At 32.2% G+C, this 14,491-nt stretch overlaps 1 protein-coding gene across 1 annotated transcript in view; it reads left to right on the top strand.

The window, feature by feature from the left end:
• LOC136025090 (ADP-ribosylation factor-like protein 5B) overlaps positions 1-10,010 on the top strand; it is a 34,093-nt gene extending 24,083 nt beyond the window's left edge. The window contains exon 4 of the mRNA XM_065700815.1: positions 6,469-10,010. Within this exon, the coding sequence (XP_065556887.1) occupies positions 6,469-6,517 (49 nt within the window). The 3' untranslated portion in view covers positions 6,518-10,010. The remainder of the gene's footprint in view (positions 1-6,468) is intronic.
• The last annotated feature ends 4,481 nt before the right edge of the window (positions 10,011-14,491 follow it).

Raw genomic sequence — 14,491 nt, 5'->3', positions numbered from 1 at the left:
CTCTTGTTTTACTATCTAAAATTGCTAACTTAATATCCGTTGGAATTTGTATTTTATCTTCATTTTTATGTTACGAAAATGTAAGCTATTTCTACACTAGAGAGGTTTCCAGCTTAATTAGATGGCTTTTATTGTCGCTTCCCCAAGCCAATAAGTCTAAAAATGACAAGCAAAAATAAAAGTAACTTAAGTCTTAAAATGACTTTGATAAGTGTCAAGTTGCGCGGAATTTTACCAACTTGGAAAATTGCTCCAATATCTGAATTAAACTTTCAGGAATAGAAAAAACGTAAACTAATGGCGAGGAATGTGTATTCCTTTGACTAAAGTTCCAGCTTCAATCCTAATAAACGCCTTGCCGAAGCATATAGTTAAAAAGAAGATATCATCATTAAAGAACATTCTTTCTCTGCTCGACTGGTCAGTCTGTGTCCACCTAATCTCATATCTCAGCCCTCAAAGAGGAGTCTCCGAAACTCTCAAGAAGTCAATTGAAATTCTGAATTTGCCAATCTCAAATGTGATCACGTTAGTTGCCTTTCAATGCGCAGAAGTCAAATTAATAGCTGTTTAGTCAAATTAATAGCTGTTTTACTTCTAGTACCAGGGGGCCGTGCTTTGCTTGGTGAAAAGAATAACTGTTTTTTTTCGTAACTTTCGTAAAACAAATTTGAGAGGATTCGATGCCTCACCCTATCTCATCCATTATACACTTTTTTAAATTGTGCAGCAAAAAACTATTGAAAATTGATTGGGTGGTCTTATCATAACCTATAGAGCGTGAATAATTGATTCGAATAAGCCACAAAAAACTAAAGACAACGGCTACTTTGTCATAACTCTTAGAAAAAAGCATTTAAATTCTCTCGTTTTGTGCTGGAAATATTCAGTTTTATTGAAAATCATATCATTAGAAAATGTGGATTTTTTTTTCTATGAAACGGAATAGAATTTCCTTTTTAAAGGTCTTCATAAAGCTCTTTAAAGCTTTAAAGTTCTTTTTAAAGCTCTTAAATTCTCTCGTTTTAGGCCGGAGATATTCAGTTTTATTGAAAATCATATCATTAGAAAATGTGCATTTTTTTTTCTATGAAACGGAATAGAATTTCCTTTTTAAAGGTCTTCATAAAGCTCTTTAAAGCTTTAAAGTTCTTTTTAAAGCTCTTAAATTCTCTCGTTTTAGGCCGGAGATATTCAGTTTTATTGAAAATCATATCATTAGAAAATGTGGATTTTTTTTTCTATGAAACGGAATAGAATTTCCTTTTTAAAGGTCTTCATAAAGCTCTTTAAAGCTTTAAAGTTCTTTTTAAAGCTCTTAAATTCTCTCGTTTTAGGCCGGAGATATTCAGTTTTATTGAAAATCATATCATTAGAAAATGTGCATTTTTTTTCGATAAAACGGAATGGAATTTCCTTTTTAAAGTTCAGGGAAGGGCTGTCAAAGAATGTTCTAGCGTACCTGTTAGGAATGCACTAAAAACCTGCTGAAAATAAATATCGTTTGATCAAATTGGCAGCTTTAAGAGTTTCCTGTGATACTCCCGTTTTGATTGAAAACCTTCCAGACACTATTTCACTGTCTTTTATTTAAATTTCATTGTTGCATCAAGTTGCATCAAGGATAACTAGTCCACTAAAAGAATTCACTAATGAATCTTTTGTCTTTGAGACGGTCAGCTGATGTTGAGGCTTACAAAATGGTTTTTTGGATATGTCGTTTGAACGAATTAGCAGCTTTGAGAGTTTCCTGTGATACTCTCGGTTTGATTAAAAACCTTGCAGACAACATTTCACTGTCTTTTTATTCAAATTTCATAGTCAAATCACAAATTCTTAGTTGCTTCAAGGATAACTAGTTCGCTAATAAAATTCGCTAACGAGTCTTTTGTCTTTTGTCGCTAACGAGTCAACGGTCAGCGGACGTTGAGGCTTACAAAATGATTTTTTGGATATGGCGTTTGAACGAATTAGCAGCTTTGAGAGTTTCCTGTGATACTCCCGTTTTGATTGAAAACCTTGCAGACACTGTTTCACTGTCTTTTTTTCAAATTTCATTGTTGCATCACGAATTCTCAGTTACTTCAATTAACTAGTCCGCCAATAGAATTCGCCAATGAGTCTTTTGTCTTTGAGACAGTCAGCCGACGTTGAGGCTTATAAAATGGTTTTTAGGATATTTAATCCTCTTAATTTCGTCTTATTTTATTCGTTTCAGACATAAAATGTTGCCTAGGTAACCGTTGTCGTTGTCATGTCGTCTCTGATACAAGAATAGATCATCTCTTCGGAGATGAGGGTTCGACTCCCTCCACTGCCATTTGTTTTTTCTTAACTTGCTTAATTTATATTTTTGTGGTATATTAGCTGTTTTTTTTCTACTGAGGGTAAGTTTGGCTATTGATCTTAATATCATGTGCATTCGATTATATTACCGAGATCTCTTTGAAGTTGATTCGTAGAACATGTTATAGATACACCTAATATTTGTTTCGAGGCAATTTTGGTCAAGTTAATTAAATTTTAATTAAAAAAAAATTTATAAAAAAGGGGAAAAAATCAAAACGATAGCATCTTGGTTTTAGTGGTAATATAACAATTCTCTGTTGAAAACATATACTTTTTTTTCGCGTGTTATTAGTTGAAATATAATGCTAAATTTCAAATATGCTCAATTGAAACATTATGGTGCCCCTAATTCATATAATTCAAAGGTTTTTCATTCAAATACTCCAATTGATTGCATTTTTGCATCTTTATACTAACAAATGATATGCTATCAACATTTGAATTAAATTGTAATTTGCTTTTTTGAATATTTAGCTTCCTCATCTTCAAAAAAATTTATCACAACTATTCCAAATGTTTATGACGTCATTCATACGAAAAAGGCTTTCCTAAAAATAAGACCCTCAAAAAAATTTTCCAAGTCATGACCTATCTAGATCGTTTTTTTTTTTCCACACCAGAAAATATTATTATGCCAATTTTCAGAACAAAAAAAAAGTTTGCCGTATTCGATAAAAAAAAATTTGCAGATAAATAAATAAACATGGCTCGTTCAGTTGTATCAGATTTAAAATACTTATTGTTGAATAAATTGTAAGAAAAAGATGGCTCGATACCATCACTTTTGCTGTTTCAATACTTATTAGCTGTCTTGACCTGAAAATAGACTCGAATGAAACACCGGTAATTAAATTGGACTGAACTCAGCTGAAAACAGATGAATTAAGATTTGAGCTTAAATGTCTCAGCTCAAACTCTTACAGACGTCTGGCTAGGGAAAAGGTCTTATAGACCTTTTACAAGACCACTGAATGATACAGAAACTTTCATCCCTTACATAGTTGACTTAAATCTTCATTTTGAAAATTTCGAGCTTTTAACTTTTTGGTAGCATAAATAAATTGTTTCTATTTCAGTTATTTTATTCTCTTTTTAATTTTACTAATTTTCATTATTTTTACATTTAGCTGATTCGGCATTGACCTTTTAATTTTATGAGTTCTAATTGTTTGACATTTTTAATTATTTGACATTTTTTCCGTTTTTGTTTGTTTTTGGTTCTTTTTCGTTTATTGACGCTAAAGTGCGAGTTCGGCCCAATTGGGCTTGTGATAGCCGTTTTTCAGTAATAAATCTCATCATATCTTCTAAAGAAAGCTTTTTTTTAAATGTTTTTCCTAGAGGCTGTAGCTCTATAATTTATCTTAAATGCTATAGTCTTGTTTTACCTATTTTTACATTTACGGTTGTTTTAGTTTTGTATTATTGGCTTTTCGAATAATTCAAAGCTAAATCCAAATTAACTTAGATCTTTGATTAAAATCCGAATTAGCTTAGAACTTTAAATAAAATCCTGATTCACTGCTTTTGGCGAGAAGTGTAGTGCATGGCTGAGGACAACTGGTCAGCATGCGAATTTTTTTTTTAATTAATTAAAGTCCAAATTTAATAAATGAAAACTGAGTCTGTTTTGAATGTTTCTTGCTATGTTTGATAATGGTACACTGTCAGTAGCGCTTGTTGTCCTATGGAGCCAATTTTAAAACACTGAAGATTTTCTCTTTTGAACTTTCCCACACTCTTGGGTCGCGACGAATGAGTAGCAGTAGAAATTATTTCATATTTGCCGTATTAAGCCAACTTTATAGCATGGCAATAAATTTGTTTAATTAAAAAAAAATTTAATTAAAACCAAATAATTCTTAAACTAATCAAAATCATGGGCCTGTTTGCTGGAATTTCACTCAAATGGGATGTCTGATTTCATTCTTAACAAAATCTGCCACTTTCTTTTCTTTTTTTACAGAGCATACTGCATATTTATATAATTTGTTATAAATTATTGCATATTTGTTTGACATTGACGTGATTTTTTTCCTACAGGCTATACTTTTTCTAGTTGATCTTATATGCTATAGCCTTGTTTTATTTATATTGACATGCGCGGTGGATTTAGTTCTGTATTTTTAGCTCTCTGAAGAATGTAAAGCTCTGTCCCAATTACTTGAACTTTTAGTTAAAATTCGTGCTTAATAAATTAAAATTGAGCTTGTTTTAAATGTTTCTTCTGGATAATTCTGCACGGTCAGTAGCGCTCGTTGTCGTATTAAGCCAACTTTATAGCATCGGGGCTTCCTCTCTCATCAGTTTTCCCACTCTCTTGAGCTGTGGCAAAAAACAGTTGAATTGCAAATATTTTAAGATTGCGTGAAACACGGAATATAAGAAGAAGATCCGTTTAAGTTTAGATGGCTTAGTTTTATTAAGTCAAATAAAAATCAATATAAAAAACGCCCAAACTCAATGTTGATCTTAAAACTTTAATCGCCAATCCGAGTAAGAACCAATCATGTATGCATGAATATTTTTAGGATGGGGACAGAAAACAAGGTAAATTAGGGATATAAACCGATTTTTCTTTGGCCGCTTCAGAGGTCAACCGTTCAAAATCCCTTTCTACAGTTTAATTCTGACGTATGTTTCGTATTGCCCGGTTATAGGGTTGCTATTTTTCCGTCTTTTCTTAAACCACTTTCCAACGCTTATAATAAATCTATAACCTAATCCAAGAAACAAATCTTTCAGCTACTGAACAATTTCTGGTAATTTTGCCGTGACAAGCAAAGCGTTTTTGTCACCTCCCTTCGCTTGCTTCTCATGCTATAGATGGCAGCTCAGGTCTATGGACTTCAACAACTAACCTCTGATTCTTCCTATCAGCAGAAATTAAATGTTGTTAACATTGAATATTGTATTCCAGTTCTTCCTTTACAAGAGAATATAATTTGCATTCACCGGACACAAAGTAGCCTAAATCTGACAACATCTAAAGTATAATTTATTGTTTTAAAAAAGTAAATTAGTATTAAGCCAACTTATAGCATTGAGGCTTACTCTCTCTTCAGTTTTCCCACGCTCTTGAGCTTTGGCAAATTAGTAGTCATAATAATAACTGACTGTTTGTTTGACAACATTGACTTTTTCTTTTTTTCCAAACTAGACAAATGTTTTAGTTTTGAATTTTCGGCTTTTTGAAAAAATTTAAAGCTGTTCAAATTAACTCTCTGATTTAGATTTTCTATAGATTATTGTCTATAGATTAGTACAGACAAGCCTGTTGCTACAAAATCAACTCCAAATTCTATCATCCTTTTTAGTAGAAGAGTACTATAGACGCTGTACTAAACTAGCTGTCAGTACAATAACACTTTTTAGTTTCATGTTATTATGTATTAGTGCGGTGCTAGGAGTAAAAAAAAGTAAATAAAACGGCACTAGACCCTTAAGGTTCAAACCGGCGGTGCTGGTCTCCGTTTCATGTCCCTTCAGCCAGGAAGTGCAATGGGGGGTTGGGGCCATCCATCGTGTGCTTTCACATACCCTTCCTGCTTACCTTCCCCAGATTTCTCCAGGTACCCATTACCCATTTAGAGCTTGGTCGACTGGCTGAGCTTACAGAGTCACGCCACTGACCCCTGTCCCAAACTAAATAACTAGTCACAACTGGGATTGAACCCGTGCCCCTTGGACACAGAATTTCCACGCCAGCGCGCCAACCACTCAGCCAGGACTCGCCCAATAAAATTAATCCACCACCCAAAAAATCCCTTGGTGGAATCTTAAGACAACCTATATAGGTGTCCTTGAAGTAGCCCGTTAAATTGTAAAATCACTGCCAAGCTCCTCCTGAATCTTCAACAGCTTACACAACGACAATTAACTTAAATGTTTAATTAAAAGCCATATTTTTAATGAATTAAAATCAGGTTGTTCTAATACTGCTGGATAATGCGCCACTGTCAATAGCGCTTGATTCTTTAATTCCTATTAAGCCAATGTTAATTTAAGTTTCCTGTCCCACCAGTTTCTCCATGCTCTTTGGCCACAACACACTAGTATTAGTAGTTGGAGCAATTGCATACTTGTTTGTCCCCATTGACATGAGCTTTTTCTTTACAGGCTATACCAGGGCTTGGAATGGATCAGTAACAATATAAAGAGAAAGTGACGGATTAGTATAATTAGGTCCAATTGAAATTAGAAATTACTTGTGGCCTTGTTTCATGGGACTTCACATCCAATCAAATACTAATCAATTTGATCTGAACGCTGTGATTATAATCAAATGCCACTGCGACATCTCTCGTTTGGATATTCCGTGGCTTCATTGTACTAATCCGTGTGGTTCATGTGGCAGCATTTGCATGATTTTGGCTGATAAATCCTATTTTTTTGTGGAATAGGGTGGCATTATTTGTATGATTTTGGCTGATAAACTGACTCCTAAATCCCATATTTTTTTTTATCTGAAATTGAGTGTCAAATTTAAATGATTTTTATTGAACGGCTTTGTGACTGAATTTGTATAGATTAATTTAATTATTAGTTAATATAACATTAATTGATTTTATAATTAATTATATAATTATAATTAATTAATAATAATATTAGTTAATTAATAATTATATAAGTAACTATAAAATCAATTAAATTGATTGATTTTATTAATTTAGTTAATATTGAGCTGCTTTGGAGAAATAGGCTATTGACTCTTTGGCACTTGTGTATTATCCAGAACACACTCAAGAAGTGAAGTTAGGTAAATCACATTGAAATATACCAAAATATGATGAAAATATAAGACTTTAGTAACAAAATTATGGGAACTACAACAAAGAATCTTGAAAAGCAGGCCACCTAGAACGCATTATTTGAAACACCTAACCCAACCACCTCTATATATTAAATATTTAATTAAAATATACCTAAATCATAGTTTTCTTACTAAGACTAAGCTAATTATAACCGATTGTAGACAGATAAACCGGTTTGTCTCAGATCTAACAGAGCAAACTTCTTGAGTGTGTTTTTGGATAATACACAAGTACCGACTTTTTTACTTAGAAAGAATTGAGACTGGGGTGTCTATTGATTTAACGATTGACAAACAGTCGGTTAGATAGTGATTTGATGAGTGAAAAAAATATTAATATTAAATAATTTAAATAAAATAATATAAATAATTATAAATAAAATAAAAATATTAAATTCAAAAATTTCGACCGGAAATAGTTTTTCAACTTAGAACAGGAATGTAAATTCATAGTCTTGATTGCGAATATGCCGTTTACTGACAATTTAGATCATGAAAAGGCTGTTCTACTGTCATTTGGCTGTTCTACTGTCAAAAGGCTGTTCTACTGTCATTATAAGATTTTATAATCTACATTGTGAATTTGACTACTTTGTTCGAAAAAGCATTGTATATTTTTCCAGGTTTTGGGTTGGGCTCATAAATTGAGCTGTTCCATAGTTTTCAGTTCGACAATCGATTATGCGAATTGGTTTCGCAAGCTCCTTTGTTCCACCGGTAATTTTGGGATCTTATTTCGAGTGACGGTTTCGTCAGGGGACACCCCTTTTGATCCCACGAAAACTGAAGCTTCTCTTTGAGAAAAGGGTTAAGTTAAAGGTCCATCAGACTTTCCCGATCGTAAAAGAAAATCTTTTGTTGAAATTATTAATTTTGTTTTTTTTAATAGATATGATAGTTGTAAAGATTTTAGCCCATGAAAATGTTTAGGCTTGTTCATGATTTCATCTTGTTCACATGGAAAATTTTCACGGCTTTAGAGGCCGTATAAGCTCCAAGAATTCTTGACAATAGCACACGTTTCTTTTAATTCCATTTATTTATATTGTTGTTTATTTTACATCTCTCAGTTTTTCTATGCAACTAAGGATTGAAGATGGAGATCTGTGATTGGACGAACCCTAACAAAATTCTATTAAATCCAGCTTATCCCTCCTCTAACTTCAAAGAGGAATACAACGGAGCTTTTAACCTGACCGAAGACCCTAACTAATGTTTAAAAATGAAATTAAATCTATTATTTATTTAGTAATTAAGTTTTCTTAATTTTAAAAGATTAAATTGTATATTAATTAGTTAACTTTATTTAACCAGTTATTCTAATTTAATTAATTAATAATTAGTTAGTTAAATTAATTTAGTTTAGTAAATTAGTTTTCATCAACTATATTAAGATTATTAATTAAATAGAAACTAAAAAAGAAAAAGGCTCTAGGTTTGAAGAACGGATTTTTCTTGAAAAATTTCTTAATTGACTTTCTTTACAAAAAAAGTAATTTTTGAAATGATTTTTAGGCGATAATCCGTTCTGGATTATCGTTTCTGCTTAATACTGGATGTTCCAAAAGTATTGAGTCTACACTTACTTTTTGGCTCTAGATAGTTTGCCAGATCTCTTTTCTTTTTATTCTGTTGTCCCTTCTTCCCTCTTCTTTCTTTTCCTTCCTTCCTTCTTTTTTCTTTTAATTTTCTTCCTCGTTTTAATCCAGTTGGTTCCAGGTCCTAATAAGGACCAAGCTGCATAAAGTTTGCTAATATCTATAATAATTATAGATTTAGTTTGACATTGTATAATTGAGAAAATGTCATAATTTAAACTAGCCCCCCAAAATCCTTGAAATCCCTTTTTTTCACCAAATTGAATCTTTATCGTAAAATTTACTTTGATGATGAACAGCCTTTCAGTTATTCATAGTTTATGTCAAGTTTGTGTCAATGTGAGTCTTGATATTGAAGTCCTGTCCTCAAGCTTGTGTTGCTAGGTCCCAATGTCTAGCTAACATCACCTTCAATCAATCAGGACTGATTAAAGGAGACAGCAAATTCTGATTGGCTGATGATGATGCTACATAGTCATCAATGTCTTGCTAGACATGCTTGTGAACTAGACTTTACGTAACCTGCCATTTGTATTTATATTTACTAGTTAAAAGTGCATAGTTGTTAAAACATTTTTCACGGCTTAGTACAGGGGTTTTCAAATATGTTATATGGGAGTGAGTCTACCGTTTTAAAGTTGCAAATTCATTGAGCATGTAAAATCATGTAAACGTATAATGTCCAGTATCATAAGACCTCATTTAAATGTATCTCAATAATCAGACATTTTTCAAATAGAATAGCGACCAAGGTGGTACGGTTTCATAGAGGGAGGGTGGGTACTGTTTTTTAAAACTATTTGCTCAGTCCTTGTTGTTTTATTGTATAAATTCAGTGGTAAGCCGAAACAGTGTGGAAAGCCTCTTAACATGATTTTGATAGGCTTTGTCCCAAGCTATCCTTGGAGCCTTGTGAGAGACTAAGCCGTAGTCTTTTTTTTTATTTACATAAATATATCTGTTGCCAACTTTTGGGGAAGTAATTCGTTTATTTTCAGCCCTAAAGGAAAAGGTGAAAGTAAATCCTGTTGTTTTTTTATTCAGGTTTTGATATTTAGCTTTGGACTATTCTTGGCTAAGCTAGATGGCGTCGGTATTTTGTTTTTGCTTATTACTTTTGCCTTTTGTCAGTTTTCTATACCCTTTGATAATACCTTATAAACTTCCTGTTACTGATTTAGTTTGGCCTTAAAGGATGCAAAAAAAATATATAAGCGATATTTAATATGAAAATATAATAAAATGAAATATATTGTTATTCTAAAAAATACATTATGATAAAAATAAGATATAAAAATTCAAGTGTTACAAAAAGCATCATAAAATGTCATTGTAAAGGTTAGTGCGTGGCTCCCCCAGCGTCTTTAAGATGAATAAAGCTGTCCACAAAGTTAATAAACCGTTTTCCTCGCATATCTTTATTGACTTTATTGCTGTTGGAAAAAAGAGGAGCTTTATTTAGTTTTTTCAAGAAATTCCGAATAGTTCATCCAATAGCAGAAGACTTGTGGAGAATTTCAAATAAACCACACACAGATTAGTGTATATTAACATAAAATAGTGTATACTTGTTTAAATATTTTGCTTGGTAAAAGAATAAGGGTTACAGAAAAAAATATTTTGATTTATTATCAAAAAGAAAAATGCTTAAAAAATGGTTTTCACAGTTCCATGTCTGATCATTTCAGTTACTTTTATGAAAAATTGCTGTAAAGTCAAAAAGGTGAAATCCTTGTGCGAGTGGGACAAACTTTGTGGTTCGCACTTCCATGAGACTTCCATGAAAAACCTTACTAACTTTATTGACACCGTGGGAGCCCCACAAGAGAGCGTTCCAAACCCTCTTAAAATGTTAACTCTGGTTATCTTGTGACGTCACGAGATACTGAAACGTTGGTAGAACGGTAGTTACTTATTTAAGAGAATATGAGTACTTGCCAAATGCCTGAACCACAATTTTCAAATGTGTCTTAAATATTAACTCTGATTGGTCAATTACGAATTTTATCCTTTAATAGTTGAACATTGTTCAACTCGTAATACTTTTAACGGGTTGCGTAATTTGCACTGTAATTGTGCGTAACTAGTGCGGGCACGGTCATAAAGCTTCTTAAGAGACAGATTGGCTTGAATGAAGTTAGCATATAAAGTTGGGATTCATGATAAAAAAAAACCTTTACAATTTTGTGCTGCCTTTACCGTTGTGGTCTTTTATCAAGCTTATTTCAACACTTCTGCCACCTAACCTCGTATGCAATAACGAGTCCGAAATCTATTTAATCTACGGATTACCTCGTATCCACCAAAATCTAATTGACTTCTTAGCTAAAATATATAAATCATTTCATTCGCTCAAACAATTTTGTAGAAATTAGATACGGGGATAACTGGTAGAAGCAGCAATTGTAATTAAACCTCTGAAATCATCGGGCTATTTAGCCTTAAGTCTAGTTGCCTAAACTTGCATTTAATTCTAGGACCTTGGTAGGGGGTTTGCTAAAAATTTGAATTAACGCTCTATATAGGTTTTCACTAGAGTATGACGAGACGCATAAATAGCGGTTTTTGATGTTAATTGATTATTCTCTGAAAGCCAATGTTGACGTTTCAAGCATCAATCTTACCCAAGCAAATTCTGGTAAAGCCTGAAAAACCACCTAAGGATGTGGGACTGGAACATTCAGGGTAAAGAGAAGACAGGTCCTTAGTGTTATCAGTTTCAAAGAGTATCTCCTCTCTCAAAGAGTTCGACGGTGGGGTATTTTTTTTTGGGGGGGGGGGGCTCCTGAAAGCCCTTAGTAAGACTTTGAGAACTGTATATTGAGAAAATTTATCAATTCTAAAAACTCATAAAAAATCGGAGGGGTTACATCATGCATCTATGCAAGAAATGGGAGAGGGAATTTTAGACTGTTCCGTTCCTAGAAATATTAGTGTGTTTAAGATTTTCCTTCATATTTTTGTGTTTTAAAAGTAGCCTAATTTGCCTATTTTCTGTGGGATGCATTTTTTCCTTAAACAAATTTACGAGAACGCATAGGGGCTGGAAATTGAGAGTGGAGGGGGATGGGTCTTGGTGTCAACATATTATCGCTGTTCGGTCTTGGATATCTTTCTCCTTAAGAAAGAGCCATATTAACTTGGGTAGGATAAAGATAAGAAAAAAAACCAAGCTAGACCAAGGATAGTGAAACATGTGAACATTAATAAAATGCTATAGTAAGATTTTAAAACACTCTCTGTAACGTATTTAGAAGGTTTGGTTGATGTCTTGAAAACGCCTTTTCCAGAGAATTATCTGATCACAGTCCAAAATGGACAACAAAATCTTATAAATGTGAAAATCCTTTTGTCACATTAAGATTGTATTTAATAGAAAATATATTTCTTTTGTCTGTTTTTCCCATCAACTGTTTTTAAGTTAAAGCATAATTGCTATTTCTGTGGGTGTAACAAGCTTAAGGTCAAAATTGTTTTTTGTTTTTGTAAGGTCACGATCATAAGAACGTATATTTCTCAGTCCTTCAAGCGTATTTGATATTATAAGAAATTAGAAAAATTATGTTAATTAGGACCAATTGAAACAAAGAATGAAGTTTGAACAGCAACTGCTGTTAGCTAGTTAAGTTTTCATTTTTTGAATCAGAATACTTTGAAAGAGAAACAGAGAGTGTACTTTCCTATAGCTCCGAGGCGAAAAATGCTCTTTAATTTCATTAGTTTATATCTATGACGTATATTGTCCTAAATTTCAGTGTTAAAAGTGTGCTCTAATTTTTGTGAAACATTTTCGCAAGTCAGTCATGTTATACCATATCTATACTGATAAGGAAATTTAATTTCTGGAGAGACTATTGGCTCTTTCATGAGAAATATTAAAGAAGTAAAAAAAAAGCGAAGTTTTAGAATTATAACATTTATCACTAGCAATGTCTCTGTTTTTTCATGTGACTTTGTTTTTAAAAGTGCAAGATTATTTTGAAGCAATTTATTGTACTTAAACAACCTCTTTTTTATCTTGAAGATCCTTGAATCTTTAAAATCAAAATCCTTCGGCTTCCAATTTATGAAGATTCTTCCATTTCTTAAAGCTACGGGTTCATTCCTGAACGGCGATAAATTTCGAGAATTAAATATGTAGAGGAACCTCTCAGAGTGATATGTCTCCTTTTTTTTAGCATTTGCCCACCCTAGAAAATAACTATTGGGTTTCTCTCATCTAGAACAGATTGTACTGGTGGCTTTATTATGGATTAAGATGGTCTATAAGCTAAAAAATAATTCAGTGAATCTTATTTTATATGTTTAATTGGATGTTTATCCAGAAAAATAATACCAAATCAAAGAATATTAGAAAAAGAAAGAGCTACCTGATGAAGAGTTATTTTGAGATTTTTAAGACTAGATCTTTTAGTACCAGGGGACCAAGCTTTTTTTGATGAAAAGAAAAACAGTTTTTTTAACCTTTTTTTGGAAAATAACTACAATTTTATTTTATTCGGCAAATTGTTTGCCTATTTGTTCCAACAAATTATTGTATACCTTATAATCCTATATATATATATAGTCCTATATATATATAGGATTATATATATATATAATCCTATATATATATATATAGATATATATATATATATATATATATATATATATATATATATAATCCTATATATATATATATATATATATTATGTAATCCTATATATATATGTATACCTTATACCTATATATATATATATACCTTATTATTACTACCAATAATCCACTATTGTATACTTCAATAATCAACTTAAAATATAATGTGGTTTTTAAAATATTGAGCTTGGAATCTCAACCATAGAATCTGAAGATATTAGTTCTCTCTTGCGCTGAATGGGTCCCGTCAGGTCCACTTGATAAACTATACTACACTATACCTAACTGCAGTTTATAAAATTAAAACGTTTTCAAGTTCTTTACCCTCGCAATTATTATTCTTATCGAATCAAAATGAAAAGTTCTTGTTTGTATTTTGTATCAAATTAGTATGTTCAAATTGAAGTTGTATGTTCGGTTTTTGAATCCATGAAATTGTGAATTGAAGTTTAGCAAACCCTTACCTTTTTTGCCGTTTTACCTTTTTTTAGCCGGTATGAACCGTGACTAGGAACTTCTGTGGATATACAGTGTTTTCGTGATTTTCTTTTTTTTATATATGTTCTTTTTTATAGATGATTGAGTTCCTTTTCCTAAATAGTGTTTAGGGAGTAGCCTATTGACCATAGCTAACGAGAAGATTGATTACGTAGAATATATTTTTGGAATAAAATGTGTAGTTTACTACTCGTATTTGACATGCTAGGGCTCAGTTCAACTTTATTACATTCTTTTCTTATTGATAGGAGGGTAATTAAGTTTATTAAGATGCATTATAGTTTTTTTTTCCATTTGACCGAATTCGAAGCTGTACTTCTCCTTCTTCTTGTTTGGATTAATGACGCTTTCGCAAAATCTCATCACCGGAATCGAATTATCCGAACCCTACGGTGCTTTGCTACTTCTGAACAAGCTTACAGCTATTGTAGTGAATAAACATATTCTATTCCATAACATCTTATGAATTACAGGGACGTCTCTAGTAATTACATATTTGTTTTTTACCCTGGGTTCTCTGATTTACCGTGGGTTCTCACTGATGCGATTTTACACAAAAACAGCCAGCCGTTGAAAATCGTATCTGTTATTCTGAACT

Source organism: Artemia franciscana, chromosome 1 (assembly GCF_032884065.1).
Source record: "Artemia franciscana chromosome 1, ASM3288406v1, whole genome shotgun sequence".
NCBI classification, from domain to species: domain Eukaryota; kingdom Metazoa; phylum Arthropoda; class Branchiopoda; order Anostraca; family Artemiidae; genus Artemia; species Artemia franciscana.
Note: the sequence above shows the minus strand (reverse complement) of the source record. Positions and strands in the feature narration are given on the sequence as shown.